Source organism: Bombyx mandarina, chromosome 21 (assembly GCF_030267445.1).
Source record: "Bombyx mandarina strain Sakado chromosome 21, ASM3026744v2".
Lineage (NCBI taxonomy): Eukaryota > Metazoa > Arthropoda > Insecta > Lepidoptera > Bombycidae > Bombyx > Bombyx mandarina.
Window position 1 is genome coordinate 12797980 of NC_143227.1, and position 19006 is coordinate 12816985.

At 41.6% G+C, this 19006-nt stretch overlaps 1 protein-coding gene across 1 annotated transcript; it reads right to left on the reverse strand.

Annotated features, from left to right (window-relative positions):
* Window positions 1–502: 502 nt before the first annotated feature.
* Window positions 503–14571, reverse strand: LOC114250513 (cytochrome b-c1 complex subunit 2, mitochondrial). The gene is made up of 8 exons (XM_028184417.2): window positions 14380–14571; window positions 13494–13723; window positions 12976–13264; window positions 8175–8302; window positions 5321–5493; window positions 4340–4459; window positions 1347–1514; window positions 503–644 (listed from the first exon to the last, which is right to left on the reverse strand). Exons 1-8 carry the CDS (start codon window positions 14569–14571, stop codon window positions 571–573), a joined length of 1374 nt encoding a protein of 457 aa, XP_028040218.2. The 3' UTR covers window positions 503–570.
* Window positions 14572–19006: the final 4435 nt, after the last annotated feature.

A 19006-nucleotide genomic window follows, 5' to 3' on the forward strand; every position in this document is an offset into this window, starting at 1 on the left:
TACCGAAGATCATGGATATCACTACACGAATAGCTCCATCCAACTTGAGAATGAGGTCTTTGCCTTGATTTTATGGTATAACAGCTGTCCAGCCCTTCAAATGTGAACGAACGCGCTTCGTGATGGAAATTGTTTATTATTTGAAAACATTCAATCAATCATCATCAAGTTACTTCATCTTACCAAGGAATCATTTTACTCACTGAACAGTAAAATATCAAAAAAAATCCCAGTTGCCATACTACTATAACATTTTTTCTCATGTTTGTCAACTGCATTTTTCTAGTTTAGTAACAGGCATAGCTAATACACTACAACAGGTGATGTATCTAACCGATAATATACCGATTCAGATTCTTTTAAATATGCCTCTCAGAAAATAAATGAGAAAGCTAATTTACTTAGTATATACTATTAAATTATAATATTTCAATCTTGGGTGTCAATTCTCGAATTTCAATCATTAGGCGAATACTTTTATATTAAAAAAGCTAAAGATCCAGTTATGACATTCTTTATTGAATCAAAATTTATTACCTACAACCTGACATTAATTTGTTATCAAAACGTTCATTTGACCCCTAATTCTGCATCGTGTGGCACCGCGTCGACATCACCTACAACGGCCATTGCCATTTGCGAACCTAAAAAATTAATTTTCGATTTTGCTTTATGGGAACTAGAACATTGGACGACCATTGTGTATGTATGTACCGACCTGATACATAAATATGATTTTGTATGTTCCACGGGGAGTGCTCTGAGGAATTGGTTGAATACCATCATTTCGTTTTTACTATCGCATCGCCGGCCACCGGAGTAGAGTTCATCCATACTACCTGGAGACACTGCGGTCATCCACAGTGCGTTTCCAGAGGTCTTTTTTGAATGACGGCTAATGGAATGAGCTCCCCTCCACGGTGTTTCCCGAGCACTATGACATGTCCTTCTTCAAACGAGGCTTGTGGAGTGTATTGAGCGGTAGGCAGCGGCTTGGCTCTGCCCCCGGCATTGCTGAAGTCCATGGGCGACGTTAACCACTCACCATCAGGTGGGTCATATACTCTTCTGCGTACAAGGGCAACAAAAAAAGAAGAGATCGCACTACGACAGTATTTTAAGTTAAACCAATTTTTTTATATCGTTTGTCTAATTATTGGCAAATAAACGTGTATTTGTACCGTCTGCAACAAAATCGCCACTTTACTTTCTATCCGAACGCACTGGTTCCGATTGTCTTTTCTTATCACACATAAGGACGCAAATCCAAAACCAATCGCTAATTTCTGAATAAATTATAAATAAATACACATTTAGAGATGCCTGGATATTAGAAGGACACTCACATTTACTAGATATCATTTTCGCAGTACAAGAGATTTCATCAGGACACAGCATATCTATCATTGACATAGAGTTCTTCGCGCTGTCGATCTGAACATTATTGGCAAGCTGAAGAGCGAGGCCTTCTGATACTTTCACGCAATCTTCGTCATGTAGAGCTAAACTCACCTCTAAAATGTTAATGAAATTTTAAACAACATATTAAATAAATATGAAATCAACTGGATGCAAGAGAACAGCTTTCAAGAACAAATGGTCGTGTTGAATAGGAAAACTATTTCGTTTGCTTTACATTGAAGTGAGCGTACTTATATATTATAGCATAGCATAACATAGCATAGCATAGTATTAGCATAGCATTTAGTATATAACATGATTAATAGGTGTAATCTCGTATGTCCCCCTAATAGGCGGACCACCTAGAAACACAGGCTTCATAATTGTAAACTAGGATTAAGATGATTATTAAACAGGGAACACACGCAAGAAGACATTTTTGTTTAACACCTCCCAAAGTACAACATTACAACAAAGCAAAATGTGCAAGTAACTATACTGAGATCTTAGAACTTATAAAATATCTCAAGGTACCCACCTTGCAGCCGTTGTAACTATACTGAGACCTTAGAACTTATCTCAAGGTGGGTGGCGCATTTATGTTGAAGAAATATAAACATAGACCTATATAGTAGGGACACGACATATTGTTCTATACGTACAATTGCTTATATAAATAGCACCCATTTTGAAGGCACACACATAAACATATATCTATCTCGTTCTTACTCAGCACTTTAACTCGCAGGAAAACAATATAACAGTATTTCAGTGCGTACATAAAATGAAACATGAATATACGTAAATGTCTCCGTCTCCGTCTAATGAGGCCGAAAATCCGCCATGTTTAGCGCGCCAAATGTCATTGTCACGTCAGTTCGGCCGTCTGTTTTGGGTTGTACATTATTCATTGACTTTGATATCGATTTAATATGATTGCTTATATAAAATTTCTAATTTTATCATGCTTAAAACATACAAAAATAATAATTAAAACATATTTTATAGGATCTCAAGAAGGTCGATGCCCCAAAACTATTATCTATATATATTTAAATTCATTATGGAGCCCTCATCCGAAACATAGATTATACACTTAATGATATATTTGAATCCGAAATATCGGACACCATTTTTCGGTCGGAATCTATTCATCATGACACTAATCATAAAAACCTCTTTAAAATATGTCATCAAAACATATTTAGACATTCTGTTTAGATATTTCGGGAAAAAGGCTACCGACAAAATCTCTTCGGAACTATTTAAATAAAATAGTTTTATTCCGCAGTGAGTAAAACACTATTGTAAATTCGTTAAATATTTAATAATTAAGTGATTTTAGAGAGGAAGTCACAAGGAATTACGTTTTTAATAATGAATAAATGTTCTGTAGGTGTTTTTTTTCACGCGGTCCCTTGATAAGTTTAAAATTTGAATCACTCTCAAGTGAGAGTGATTCAAATGGTGCGGTGCACCTTCCTTGAGGTGCACTGCGGTAGTCTGTTACGGACTTTAGAGTCAGCAAAACAATTAAAATAGATTGTAATAGTTTAAGAAAAACACGTACTCAAAATACGATAACATTCAGCATGCTAAAAATGGGCCGATGGCACTGTACTATGCCATATCTTTTTTTTTTTTTTTTATTGCTTAGATGGGTGGACGAGCTCACAGCCCACCTGGTGTTAAGTGGTTACTGGAGCCCATAGACATCCACAACGTAAATGCGCCACCTACCTTGAGATACAAGTTCTAAAGTTTCCCGTATAGTTACAACGGCTGCCCCACCCTTCAAACCGAAACGCATTACTGCTTCACGGCAGAAATAGGCAGGGTGGTGGTACCCACCCGCGCGGACTCACAAGAGGTCCTACCACCAGTAATTACGCAAATTATAATTTTGCGGGTTTCATTTTTATTACACGATGTTATTCCTTCACCGTGGAAGTCAATCGTGAACATTTGTTGAGTACGTATTTCATTAGAAAAATTGGTACCCGCCTGCGGGATTCGAACGCCGGTGCATCGCTCAACACGAATGCACCGGACGTCTTATCCGTTAGGCCACGACGACTTATGTTTTGCGGCAAACGACAACTTTATAAAATCAGTGTAGCAAATTTAAAAAATCGTCATATCGTTTACTTGGAAAATTTGAAGCACGAACTCGTCTTAGATTTCATATAATATCTAAATCACATCATCTTTGCAAATAACAATATACTTAATTCCTATTAAAGTATAAATTCTACAAATACATTCATACTCAACAATATTTAAAATAAAATAAGCCAAGAACGTTTATCGATAAAACCTACTAACATTAAAATCTTCTGGGCAGCACTAAAACCGCCATGTTTTGTGGCCAGATGACGTCATAGTGGCACGAATTTTTTGTTGACGTTTCATTTCCATAGGTTTCCTACTTCAGTGAATATAAACCGTTTATAAGAAAGTCCGCTCGTTCGAATTTAGGTGCTTACTCTCCCTTAAACAGAATCCTTTGGGACTACAATAATGTCCACGGTAGCGCGGTCTCCGTCAATGTTCCTTCGGAGTTGTCCGATTGCGCTGAACTTATTTTAAGTGAAATAGATGTTTTTTCTGATTGTCTCACTACTTACAGGAAAAATCTGTCGCGGATCATCTCCCAATTAAATTAATCTTAAGCAATGAATGAAATGTATTCAAATCTTAGCTGTATATTTTTTTTATTTTTGATGTTAATGCACTGTCGATTGCATCTATAATTGAGGTGACATCTGCCATGAACTTTTATCAATTTGTCAATGTTTTGTATTGATGATCACTATGTTGGTGCAACTTAATAAATAAATAAATGTCTATGGGCTCCAGTAACCACTTAACACCAGGTGGGCTGTGAGCTCGTCCATCCAAAGTTAATACTTTTGAAAGTAAATAAATCTCAATGTACTTAGTCTTTGTTTTCCCACATCGATTTGCTTGAAGTTCAGATCTCCGACATGGGCGAGGAACTCTGCAGCCGACACAGCCGCCTTCCGAGCAGTGGCCGCGCGAGTTTTCGCCACGATGCCTTTAAAATGACCGATATACAGTCTTAATTTAGTGACTCGTTAAACACATTTATTTCATATATCCCGTTGTGTTTCTATATTGCAAATTCGAACATTAAGCGTAGGTATGATAAATATACTTTGTATTTACTATCTTTGTGCTTAGTGCGAGTTTCTTAACGTTCTCGATAGCGTAAAAGTTAACTCAATTTTGTATGGAGTTGGAACGTTTGTTTGCGTTTGCCGCTAGGGGCGCTGTTCTAACTCCATACAAATTTATCAATTATCTACCAAAATGATAAGGATTGAATTTCGATCAGCCCAACTAATGTTAAAAGATTACCGTGTGGAGTCTAGAGATATTGCAATATACATGCAACAGCCCACCCAGGACATGTGGTTGAAGACTTAATGATCATTTAAATTGATGTGATACTGTTACACGCTAGGGCTCGGGATACATAAATGTTCCACCAAAGTACAACTTAAAACTGTATTTATCACTTAAAACACACACAGAACACTAAAATTCACAATTCGCTTCTCCCGCCTCGCTTCGGGTGATCCGTTCGCTGTTTCGCTTCGAGTAGTTTCGATTACTAACTGACGGCGTGCCATCTCTGGAACGCTTTTATAGTCGATACGATATCCCTAGAATTATCGAGAATATTCCACACAAGTCGAGTATTTTCGATGTGTGTGTTTCCGCTATCTGATTATAATAGAAGGCGTATTTCTCGAGCGTTCTAGACGTTACTAGATCCTTTGATATTCGTTTCGGCTATTCGGCGATAGATGGCGTTACTCTTACCGGCATAACAATACATTGACGTACGCTAATTACATTATCAGTTTTTTTATAAAGCCAACATTAAAGTTACCAAAAATTCCTGTTTCACAATAAGACAAGTTAAACGTCTTGTATTCGGTAAAGATGTCGTCTCCCGCCATTAGTCCGAGCGGCGGCTGAGGCGTCCTGTCAGTCCCGTGCTGGCCGGCCTGCATGTTCCCCGTGCCGCAAGCCGCCGCTATTATCGCGTGCTTGAACAGACACCTGCACGATGAAACAATAATGTAACAAAAAGATGTGTGGTGTCGTGGGACACCGGATAGGAAGGAAATTCCTTATTATAAAAATATTAATTTTAAGTTCCATTCGAGGTATAAAGAAAACAAAACTGGAGGTTTCGCAACAACCCACGGTCATTCAGTAACGTGCGAACTTATTGTGGTACACTTCATTCACGGTTGCTTGCATAAGAGTTAGTGTATTGCGCAAACGATCGCTCTGGGATCGTGGTCAATGAATGATAAAAAAATGTTATTTTTTGTACCTACGTTATTACAAAGTTAAGTCGTACACCGTGTGCATTACTAATAAAAATCTTACGTTACGGACATTTTTTCCCGGTTAGGTTACCCCTCCGCATCGTCCCATAAGGAACTTCGTTCCAAAAATAAAACCGACCTCAGCAAAATAAAATTTGAATGAGAACCATCAATATTTTTTTCCTCTACGTTTTCGCTGGTAGCCTAATAGGCTATTCCAGCTACGCGCGGACGGGTAGGTGAGCTCACGCGTTCAACCTGAGAGAATTTGCTAACAGTAGCAAGAGCAGTGCTTGGCAAAATCTACCACCGGATCAGAACCGCGATCCACTGAGAAGATCCGGCGTGAAACTCAGCGGCCTAAACCATCAATGTAGTCGAAGTCAATTAAATATGCATCATTAAGCATAACACAACGACTACTGGTGAGGTTTTGATAAAATTTAAATGTGGCGCCATTCAATCAATGGTTCACCTAGAACAAATTCGAATATTTCTGCCGTGAAGCAGTAACGCGTTTGGGCTTGAAGGGTGGAGCAGCCGTTGTAACTATACTGAGACCTTAGGACTTACATCTCAAGGTGGGTGGCGTTTACGTTGTAAATGTCTATGGGCTCCAGTAACCATTTAACACCAGGTGGGCTGTGAGCTCGTCCACACACAAAAAAAAATTGAGAAACTTCACCTTTTTTTAAATCGGCTATTAATACCCGTATAATATTAATGAATACATGGTTCTAGATTTAAAAAAATCATCTTATTAATGTGAAAATAAAAAATCCAGTAACTTTAGACAGACTATGTTGGACCGTATGTTCTGCCTGTTCGAAGGCAACATAAAATTTTTTTTTTAACATGTTTTCATAAAGTCGTCGTCGGCTCTGCAGATGTGCTGTATAATGTGGCAGCTTAGGTGCGTCCTCTAGTGAGGTCAGCTCCTTATCAGTAGATATTTGATTATACGATCTCAATTCCTTTTCGCTTCAGCCGTTTATAATAACGGGTGGCCCATAAGTCCTTTGATATGAAAAAAAATTTATTAAAATAAAACTAATTACATTATGAATTAAATTTTTATTTACATAAAAAGCTTAAAAAACGGGAATTATTTTTTGAAAATAACATCTCCTAAATGTAATCCGTTGCGATCACGGCACTCTTGCAAACGACGTCTAAAATTGTCGATGACTGCGCGGCACGTCACTGCTGAAATGCTTGTCATTTCTCTGCGGATGTTTTCTTTTAGGGCCTCAATTGACCGCGGGTTTGTGTCGTATACTTTAGCCTTAAGGTAGCCCCACAAAAAAAAATCCATCGGGGTCAGATCTGGACTACGTGGAGGCCAGGAAATGTCTCCTCTCTTAGAGATAACTTTGCCAGGAAAAAGTTGACGGATAACAGGCATAGCAGTGTTAGAGGTGTGAGAAGTGGCCCCATCCTGTTGAAACCACGTCCTGGCATTAAAGCCTGAAAAGTTTTGCAATTCTGGTATGAAAAACTCTTCGATCATAGCCACATATCGCTCCGACGTAACAGTAACTGCGCGCCCTCTGCCATCCTCAAAGAAGTAAGGCCCTAGGATACCATGGGCTGACATAGCGGCCCAAACAGTCACTTTCGGACTATGTAAGGGCTTCTGATGCTTAAGTTTTGGATTGATGGGGCTCCAATAGCGGCAATTTTGTTTACTAACATGCCCGTTAAGATGGAAATGAGCCTCGTCAGAGAACATTATGTTATTGAAGGAAGTAAACCGATTCAACATTTCATTCGCATAATTTTGTCTTTGAATACCGTCAGTTTCCTTTAATTCTTGAACCAACTGAATTTTGTAAGGGTGCATATGTAAATCTTTCTTCAAAATCCGTTGTAACGATGTCCTGGATACGTTTAATGCTCTGGCGCGCTTACGAGTTGACTGTGTCGGATTTTCGCGAATAGACTGTGTCACTGTGTCTATGTTTTGTTCCGTACGTGACGTCCTTGGGCGACCCAACCGCGGTTTATCTAACGTCGAACCGGTCTCCTCGAACTTAGCAACCCAGTTCTTAATTGTTTGAAGAGTTGGAGTGTCGTCAAAGTTGTGTAAACCTTTGTGTTCTCGAAATTTACGCCGCGCAACGGTTGCCGAATTGTCGTTTTTATAAAACTCGCGCACACAAAACGCACGGTCCGCTCCGGTAAAACGCTCCATCGCGACTAAATTCCCAGAAACCGAAGTTACTCCCCCCGCTTCCCCTGCACCGCTCACGCGCGCCCTGTTCGTTTTATTCAAATTTTACTTTTCAAAGGACTTATGGGCCACCCTGTACCTTACACTTAGCAGCAAATATAAATGAAAGGAAATTGTTTAGCGATGGCTTATTTTTGAAGTAGTTGTATAGTTTTAGTTGTGTGAGTACTAACGGAACGTCGCAAGTGCCACATCCAGGAACTGCTAGGGCAATCCACGTGTCGCTGTCGCGTCCAAGATCGAAGAGTTCAAAGCCACCACGGGGACACGACTGCTTCTCTTGCCTTTGCTCTGGCATCTCCTTTATGAGGAGTTTATGTGCCAAATTAAATCATTTAAAACACAATTTTTAGTAGATTCTGCTCTATTTTGTCTACTATTTACTTACTTCTATTATCCTTTATTTAATTTCCTTCAAGGCACTTTACACATGTACATTAGAACTCATATCTCAAAATGAGTGGCGGCATTTACGTTGTACCACTTAACACCAGGTGGGCTGTGAGCTCGTCCACCCATATAAGCAATAAAAAAGATATAAAAAAATACAGGTTGGAAGTGTTAAGAAGTTTTTTTTTAAAGCAATTATCATTTTGACACCGTTAAATTATCTATCCCACGAAAATTCAAGATAAAAAACGACTCTCCACCATTTGCCTCAGAAGCCTCCTGAAGTTTTTTTAGGAAGACATTATTGGGTAAATCGATGTACGAAGACTAAGAGGCTGCAGCCTAGTCAGATGATCCGTTCAATTTCGTTCAGTTCTCAACCTCAAGCTGCAAGAAGTTCTTCATGACGCCAAGGACATATTACACAGATAGAGAAGCATCAAGAGCAAGAAATCGGTCTCTCATCAGGAAATCACGACCCTCAGTAATGAAGAAGATGAACTTCATACGTGAAATACTATACTTAAATAATTTTAATTAGTAAAGGCATAACTAGATAGCATAGTCGGCTAAGCGGTGGTAAAGTTTGAATCATAGATCCTTAATACATTCACTGCCATGTAGGTCACCGGTGCCCTACGCGGCGTACTGAAGTAATTATGTCGATTTCTGTTACTGAGCGCCTGGATTGCCTAACTTCTCCTTCTTTTGTTTGATAATGTATGTTTTAGTCTTTTAGGTCTATTAGAAATAGGTTCATTGTCAGTATCGTTCTTATTCGTCATTCCCAGAGTCTACTGTATATTCCGGCGCCTTCAGTGCGCCGCGGAGGGCACCGGTGACTAACATGGCAGTTAACATGTTAATATTTTGTCTTTATTCCTGAAACAAGTTGGGGGTTGGTGCTTCCCGCTTCCGTAGGTTTAACCCTCGATTCCCTACAAGTGACCCCTGGGTGGTGCTAAACGGGAGCCGAAAACATAACCAGTGGTAGGACCTAGTACGACTGACTGGCGACCACCCTCCAACTAGAGTCCGCCGCCAAATAGCCTAGCTGTGTTCCGGCGTGTGGGTTGGAGAGCCAGTTCTATCCCTTCCCTTTCCCCTTCCTTGTTGGGGGTGAGTCTTGGTGACGCCTGGAACTTGCGGAGCAGACGTGCGTGCGAACTCACGGGGCGTGATTGTTTGACGGGGGTATAGGGAGACCCAGTGAAATGGTACCCGCTGCCGCCCGCCGGTCAGTAGGGGACCTGAACCCGGGTGTCTCTACTAAACTCCGCCCCGGGAAGCTATCCCGCCAACCGGTGTAAAATCCTATCGTGCGGTCGTCGTGCCGGAGTCGGAGACCGGAGTGGATCCCGGCGATCGCACGCAGAGTGGACTGGGGGCCCTTCCATGCCCTGCGTCGGTCTCTCACGCAATCCGTGGACGAGCACGAACTATGTTCCGCGCTTCATTCAGGTGTTGCCCCGATCTCACCTCCAACATCTTACCTCTCCTAATCCTACTCTCCGAAAATTTAACAACTATGAAGTCGAAAAAAAAAAAAAAAAGGGTTTCACAGGCGGCTCCCCATTCCACATTTAATGTGGATTTCAGCAATGTCAGGGGCCTACATAGCAACCTTGACGCCGTACACCACCACCTTGAGACGGCGCAGCCTGCCCTGCTTTTTTTGACGGAGACGCAGATATCTGCTCCGGATGATACCTCATACCTTGAGTACCCCGGCTACGTATTGGAGCACAACTTCCTGCGTAAAGCCGGGGTGTGCGTATTCGTCCGGGCTGATGTCTGTTGCCGCCGTCTTCGGGGCCTCGAACAACGGGACCTGTCCCTCTTGTGGCTGCGCGTAGATCACGGGGGCCGTAGCCGAATCTACGCGTGCCTGTACAGGTCCCACAGCAGTGATGCAGGTTCAGCTCTGTTTGAGCATGTGCAAGAGGGGACTAACCGCGTGCTTAAGCAGTACCCATCTGCGGAGGTGGTGGTTCTTGGAGACTTTAACGCTCACCACCAAGAGTGGTTTGGGTCCAGAACCACTGACCTCCCGGGTCGGACTGCCTACGATTTCGCCTTGGCCTACGGCTTCTCCCAGCTGGTGACACAGCCCACCCGTGTCCCAGATATCGAGGGGCACGAGCCTTCTTTGTTGGACCTTCTGCTGACCACAGATCCGGCCGGATACAGTGTGGTGATCGACACTCCGCTTGGATCGTCTGATCACTGCCTTATTCGTGCTGCCGTACCACTCTCTCGTCCTGATCGTCGAACGACGACCGGGAAGAGTTTGGCGGTATATGTCAGCAGATTAGGATGGATTGCGTGAATTTTACGCATCCTACCCATGGGGGCGGTTCTGCTTTTCCTCTGCTGATCCTGACGTCTGTGCGGACCGTCTTAAAGACGTGGTGCTCCAGGGGATGGAATTGTTTATTCCCTCCTCTGAAGTGCCCGTTGGGGGTCGCAGCAGACCCTGGTATAACAATGCCAGCAGGGATGCTGCACACCTCAAGCGGTCCGCATACGTGGCATGGGATAATGCCAGGAGACGTCGGGATCCTAACATCTCAGGGGAAATGCGGAAATATAACGCCGCTTCCAGGTCCTACAAGAAGGTAATTGCCAAGGCGAAGTCGGAGCACGTTGCTAGAGTTGGCGAGCGATTGAAGAGCTATCCGTGCCGAGCCGTGCCGAGCCGTGCTTTTTGGTCGCTCGCCAAAGCTGCAGAAGGAAACTTTTGCAGGTCTAGTCTCCCACCACTGTGCAAGTCCGATGACAATCTGGCCCACAGCGCGAAAGAGAAGGCTGACCTTCTGGTCAAACTCTTCGCCTCGAACTCGACTGTGGACGACGGGGGTGCCACACCACCGAACATACCCCGGTGTGATAGCTCCCTGCCGGATATCTGCTTCACACAGTGTGCAGTCAGGCGGGAGCTCCGACTCCTGGACGTCCATAAGTCGAGTGGGCCAGATGGCAACCTCGCAGTGGTTTTGAAAACGTGCGCCCCTGAGCTGACACCTGCGCTAACGCGTTTGTATCGCCTCTCTCATTGCACTAACAGGGTTCCGTCTTCATGAAAGACCGCCCACGTCCACCCTATCCCCAAGAAGGGTAACCGGTCGGACCCATCGAGCTACAGGCCTATCGCGATAACTTCCTTGCTTTCCAAGGTGATGGAGCGAATTATAAATACACAACTCCTGAAGTATCTTGAAGATCGCCAGCTGATCAGTGACCGACAGTACGGTTTCCGTCACGGTCGCTCAGCTGGCGATCTTCTTGTATACTTTACTCACAGGTGGGCTGAAGCCTTGGAGAGCATGGGCGAGGCTCTTGCTGTGAGCCTTGATATCGCGAAGGCCTTCGACAGGGTCTGGCATAGGGCACTTCTATCGAAGTTACCATCTTACGGAATCCCCGAGGGTCTCTGCAAGTGGATCGCTAGCTTTTTGGATGGGCGGAGCATCACGGTCGCTGTAGACGGTGACTGTTCTGATACCATGACCATTAACGCTGGTGTTCCACAAGGTTCGGTGCTCTCCCCCACGCTTTTCATCCTGTATATCAATGACATGCTGTCTATTGATGGCATGCATTGCTATGCAGATGATAGCACGGGGGATGCGCGATATATCGGCCATCAGAGTCTCTCTCGGAGCGTGGTGCAAGAGAGACGATGAAAACTTGTGTCTGAAGTGGAGAACACTCTGGGGCGAGTCTCCGAATGGGGTGAATTGAACTTGGTTCAATTCAACCCGATAAAGACACAAGTTTGCGCGTTCACTGCGAAGAAGGACCCCTTTGTCATGGCGCTGCAATTCCAAGGAGTATCCCTGCAACCTTCCGAGAGTATCGGGATACTTGGGGTCGACATTTCGAGCGATGTCCAGTTTCGGAGTCATTTGGAAGGCAAAGCCAAGTTGGCGTCCAAAATGCTGGGACTCCTCAACAGAGCGAAGCGGTACTTCACGCCTGGACAAAGACTTTTGCTTTATAAAGCACAAGTCCGGCCTCGCATGGAGTACTGCTCCCATCTCTGGGCCGGAGCTCCCAAATACCAGCTTCGTCCATTTGACTCCATACAGAGGAGGGCCGTTCGGATTGTCGATAATCCCATTCTCTCGGATCGTTTGGAGCCTCTGGGTCTGCGGAGGGACTTCGGTTCCCTCTGTATTTTATACCGTATGTTCCATGGGGAGTGCTCTGAGGAATTGTTCGAGATTATACCAGCATCTCGTTTTTACCATCGCACCGCCCGCCACCGGAGTAGAGTTCATCCATACTACCTGGAGCCACTGCGGTCATCCACAGTGCGTTTCCAGAGATCTTTTTTGTCACGTACCATCCGGCTATGGAATGAGCTCCCCTCCACGGTGTTTCCCGAGCGCTATGACATGTCCTTCTTCAAACGAGGCTTGTGGAGAGTATTAAGCGGTAGGCAGGGGCTTGGCTCTGCCCCTGGCATTGCTGAAGTCCATGGGCGACGGTAACCACTCACCATCAGGTGGGCCGTATGGCCGTCTGCCTACAAAGGCAATAAAAATAAATAAAAAAAAAGTGACAAACTGCACATATTACCCTTTTGTATTCAATTTTCTCTGCCAACTTCAATGTCTCTTCAAATGGTACTCCGACGCTCCCGACTGTACAATGACTACTCTTGAAATGAGTCCTAGCGAAGCAGTTCAGTGAGTTGTCAGTCATTTCATCGATCCGGCTTTCTTCGCAGAACACAGAGTTAGACAGTTGACCAGTCCAGCAAGCCTTTTGGACTAGATCAATCACTCTCTGTTCAGGATGAATTCGAACTAAGTCTTCACGAATAAGAGTTTTCCGATCTTTAATTTCCCACGGATGGTAGCAGCATCTTGACAAAGACGAATCAGAGTGAATAGAAGTTATTTTAGGTAACTATTGTTAATTATTGGCGGCATTAACTTTGGTATTAGCATTTACCAACAATAACTTTTATTAAAATTGTAAAAATGGGAGTTGAATCGATAAATAAAATCATAATTCTGAAATCGGTTGTAGAGCGCGGTAATCATATCAGATGGGAGGTACGCTCGTATTCAATGATTGAGAAGTATATTAACCTGGAAGCAACGTCCAGTAGATAATTCTTGAGCTCGCTGAAGACAGTGGGGGGACATCGCAACGTAAAAGATATATTCTGCCTGTCGCTCGAGCAAGTGATGCTCCCTCCGTTTTGTTGTAGATAACGCATTTTCGCAAAGGATGTGTACCCACAGCCAGTAGCCGAGGAGGCAGCACGAATAAAGTGCGAAGCGCCCAGCTGATCATCGATTTCGTAACGGGAACCGGCCTGGGAATCATTGAAATATCTTGACTTGAAAAAGATGACACTTCTGCAGTTATAAACAAAAAAATGATGCGTGTGCAACTTGGTGCACGTGAAAGAAGTGAAACTTCTTTTGCGGTGTGTAGTATTGCGGTTTTCTTCATTTTTCATCCTTTAATCAAATTTCTCTTGTAGTAGGGGATGCTGTGTATAAAAGAAAAGACCTAGCTGGCTTTGTCTTTCTCCTCTCTCCACGGTCAAGTGGTTTGCGAGACGCTCTGTCTATTTTCTCACTCTCGCTCTCCATAAATTGTATCCTTTCTCTCTAGCCGTAACATATCTATCGCGAGATAATTTTTACTCTTAACACGCCTAAAGCAGTTTCACCTCAAAAACGATTCGTTCATATTAATCTTTACTACATCGGAAGCCTGTAATTTACCCTCGGTACTTACATTTATTGCAAAACATATTTTCTAATATTATAGTTAGCGTTTTCGATATTAAACGACAAGTCGAACTGTAATTAATTCATTCATTCATTGCTAATTAATTAATAATTCATTGCTTAAGAAACATTAGCCTCGTGGATCAAAGTCGATGCTATTTAAAAGCTAAGCTTCAATTGAGCAGTAGGTACTACTTCCAGTCATCTATTTTATGAAAATAAATGTTAATACCTGATACATAATTGTGCAAGCAGCAATTTGAGAGCCCAACGGTTTTGCGGCTGCCACCTTTATGCCATTCATCATGACCGACCTTTGTACCTCCATAGGACCGTAGTCTGGTCTAGGCCAACACGCTCCTTTACTGCTTCTACTGGTGGAGACATATCTATTTTGGTTTATTATTCTGAATAGCCGTTTCATTTTACTATTATCGCTTGTCAGAGTTTGGATCTGTTTGTTGGCTGGGTTATAAAATCCACAGAAAACGTTTAGCCGAATAGAATAAAGTAATCAATTCAGTAGATTAGTTTACAGTGTTGACAATTTTCTGTCTGACATAAACAGACATATCGTAGTGAAGTATGGCGATTGCATTCTCTTTGGGTGTTTTATAGTTTGATGTTCTGAACCGGTTCAAAGAGTATGTTTTCATTATTATCTAGTTAAATGTTGAACCATATTCACAAGATTTTTTTTAGGTTTAAATTTTATTTAGAACTGGAAAGGTTGTTTTCTGAGGTCACAATATACCCTTTTTTTATATTTTTTACGTAGGTACACTTTTCATCCCCAGTTATCATCCGGTCTAATAAGGATTTGATATTATTCCGATCAAGCAGAGACGTGCATATGCCGAATCGATAATACAAATTATTTTGACTTCATTAATGTGGGGGTGCCACATCTTGAATATTTCAACACGGATTATATCTTCCAAATGGTTTGGAGACTTTACTGGTGGCCTAATTCTGCCGTGAAGCAGTAATGCGTTTCGGTTTAAAGGGTGGGGCAGCCGTTGTGACTATACTGAGACCTCAGAACTTATATCTCAAGGTGTGTGGCGCATTTACGTTGTAGATGTCTATGGGCCCCAGTAACCACTTAACACCAGGTGAGCTGTGAGCTCGTCCACACGTCTAAGCCATAAAAAAAGGCTGATTTAAGCCTTTCTGCAATCTCTGATGTTGCCAAAAATGGTTCTTCCTCCAACATGGCCTTAATAACATCGTCGTCTATCAAAGGTGGTTTTTGCACAGAACGTGGCTTATCAGACTGTGGCGTTTATGAACGCACATTTTTATGATGCGTAAGCCGGAACGCACGAGATGTGGGAAAAAGAATATAGTCTGTGCCACGGGACTTGTTTACCGCAAAATATTTAAAACGTAAAAATAATTTATAATGTGTTAAATAACTAATATAATGTAATTACTTAGAATTATTTATGCCGCTACAACAATAAAATTTATATTGTTCCAACTGTGGTGTTAATTATATAAAACACGACTTTACGGCGAAATAAAGAAGGGACTCTATATGAACTCCCTTAAGACATACCGAAATCACGGATTCAATTATGTCTTCACCTTCTGCTTGTCGTATAATAAGAAACTACATCTTCACTAAAAAGTGAAAAGTATGCTTCGGTAGCATTTATTTATTGTTGAACTTCGTATTAAATACAATGGTATGAAATAACTCGATCAGTAGCTACTATGGGTAACAGCATCGCTACGTACCATTTTTTTTTTATTGCCCTTTTAGGCAGACGAGCATCCGGCCCACCTGATGGTAAGTGGTTACCGTCACCCATGGACTTCAGCAATGCCAGGGGCAGAGCCAAGCCGCTGCCTACCGCAAAGACCTAAGACTAATATGAATCAATTTTGTTTGATAATTTCTTACGTCAGTATGTATTCTTCTTCTTAATATGTAGTTCCGTCACTGCTGAGGATCGCAACCACGTGTGACTTTTCTCCACAGTGTTCGATCATGGGTTACATGAACCGCATGGTATAGACTTATTGTACATATTATATTATATTTATTATATACTAGCGACCCGTCCTCGCTTCGCTTCGGAAACATTAAATTTTATTATTGATAGCTTAGTCCCGCGATGCTACCCGCGGTTATTGTCGTACCGCGTGTGAAGCGGCGGGGCGAAGCTAGTCTAAGTTACTCCTTATATCATCAGCTACCTATCAGTGAAAGTCCCGTCAAAATCGGTCAAGCCGTTCCAGAGATTAGCCGGAACAAACAGACAGGCAAAAATTGTAAAAAATGTTATTTTGGTGTATGTACCGTATATATATGTATATTCATATGCATGTAGTAAAACTCGGTTATTTCAATACTACAAACAGACACTCTAATTTTATTTATATGTATAGATTATATTATCAGTATGTATACATTACGCAATAAAATAGAAAAACGAATTTGCGTCAAGTAAATATGCTCTCACGTGTTAGATATTGTGATCATAGCAACTGAAAAACATTATTAAGGGGAGACCACATATTAAATGAAAAAACTATTATTGAAGACATTAAATAGGTTGTTTTAACGCAGATGTATGTTCCTACGACGAGAATCTGAATCAAACTAATCTTTTTTATCATAAATCGGCTGACGAATTTAGCTTAAGTCGTTAAGCTTTTACTAAGATTTTACTGGTGATAGGACCTCTTGTGTGTCCGCGGGGGTAGGTACCACCGCCCTACCTATTTCTGCCGTGAAGCAGTAATGCGTTTCGGTTTGAAGGGTGGGGTAACCGTTGTAACTATACTGAGATCTTAGAACTTATATCTCAGGGTGGGTGGCGCATTTGAGTTGTTGATGTTCATGGGCTCCAGTAACCACATAACACCAGGTGGGCTGTGAGCTCGTCCACTCATCTAAGCAATAAAAAAAAAAAGCGGTAGATATCATTATAGGCAGAAGTCTTATTTACATCTCAAGCCAAGCATTACGACAAATGATAACAAAAACGTGGATAGAGCGATCCATAGAGTTTAAATAACATTCAAATTAAACAAACGTAGTGTTTTCTTTCCGAGATGTTTATAAATGTTCTAAGACTTAAACAAACACATTAAATAGTTCATAAGAAGAACGATTATATGTTTTAAACAAGGCTTCACGTTGATTAATGGCTTAACTCACGGTGCTACGTCATTACGTAAACATAATTAACGGGGTTACAGGGTGTACAATTATTTAATTTAAAAAATAGAATACCCATACCATATAACTCCTCCTCTTCGCGTCGTTTTCCTCATTACTGAGTGACGGTCGTGACTCCCCCGCTGCATCAGTTTCTCCCGTACGATTTCCCTCCATCTGCTGCGATCCTTAGCTTCATGAAGGGCATTGTGGAAGTTGATGTTTCGAAAATATCGTATTTGGTCCGACCATCTCGTGGGACTGCGTCCTCTGGGACGTTTGCCATCTACCTTTCCTGTCACCATCAGCTTTTTTTTTTTTTCATTTTTTTTTTTTTTATTGCTTAGATCGATGGACGAGCTCACAGCCCACCTGGTGTTAAGTGGTTACTGGAGCCCATAGACATGTACAACGTAAATGCGCCACCCACCTCGAGATATAAGTTCTAAGATCTCAGTATAGCTGTTCAAGATTGTGACCCTCTTTACGAGTAATATGTCCGAAGAATTCCAGCACCCTACGATGGCATATAGGCACCATATAACTAGTAGAATAAATAACCATTCTGATCCTTTACGCGATATTTCAAATATTCAGGACTTAAAAACTATATCTGTTTTTATTGCTTAGATAGGTGGACGAGCTCATGGCGTACCTGATGTTAAGTGTTGACCGGAGCCCATAGACATCTATAACATAAATGCCGTCACCCACCTTGAGACATGAGTTCTAAGGTCTCAGTTTTTATAGTACAACGGCTGACCCACCCTTATAAACGAAACGCATTACTGCTTCACGGCAGAAATAGGCAGGGTGTGGTACTGACCTGTGCGGACGCACAATACGTCCTACCACCAGTATTAGAGCTAGTGATGATAATCGAGCTGATTAATATGATAATAATTTATATTATAATTTTAGGATATAATTTCGGAACAGCAATTGAAACATACCTAAACATTATAATGTTATTTTTGCATTTCGGGTGGACACAAATTTATTTCGTAAATAAATAAAATAGAGAAAAGTAAATTATTTAGTTACCAGGCAATCGTATCTATAATAGTAATTCTTGCCTTTAATTAAAGCTAAGAACATAAATCATGTAGGTACCATTTAGACTGTAAGTACTAAAACGATTTTTAAACAGCTCCGTGATTAACAGATCTATCCTGTGAAATTAAACAGTTTTGGGTTTGAGTTAACAGGGTGAGGGTGAGTTAGCTCTTAAAGAATTACAATTACAATTGAGAGCTCGCATATCAAGGTTGGTTATCGCCGCACTCAAGTAGTGAAGTCTACGGGCTCTTGTAACCACTTTACAGCAGTTGGGCCGGAAGCTCATTCACCCAGCTAAGCAATTAAAAAACCCCACATTCGTAATGTAAATACAAATACAAAAATATACTGTTTAAGTGGTTAAAATTACCCAAATTCCATAAAACTTAAATTAGAATTATATTTATAATAAGTATCTAATCTGTTTTAATAAGTATTTCAAAACTTCTTCGAAGGCTCCCACAAGCAAGGAGTCTGTAAAATTTCTAAGCGTGGCGGAGTACTAAATAAAGTAGCTATGGTAATCTTGCTAAAAGTAAAATTAGATATAAATAAATTTTGGCAATCAACCTATCACTTTTATTGCTTTAATCATACGATATGAGTCGATATGAGTGAGATATGATAT

Bases quoted from the DNA above. Each gene is read 5' to 3' on its own strand.
- LOC114250513 (XM_028184417.2), bottom strand. From the start codon at position 14,571: ATGAAACGGCTATTCAGAATAATAAACCAAAATAGATATGTCTCCACC. The intron at 8,303-12,975 runs GTAATATGTGCA...CTCCTCATAAAG, and splicing joins AGAAAATTGAATACAAAAGG to GAGATGCCAGAGCAAAGGCA. The intron at 1,515-4,339 runs GTACATTGAGAT...TTAACATTTTAG, and splicing joins TGTGGGAAAACAAAGACTAA to AGGTGAGTTTAGCTCTACAT.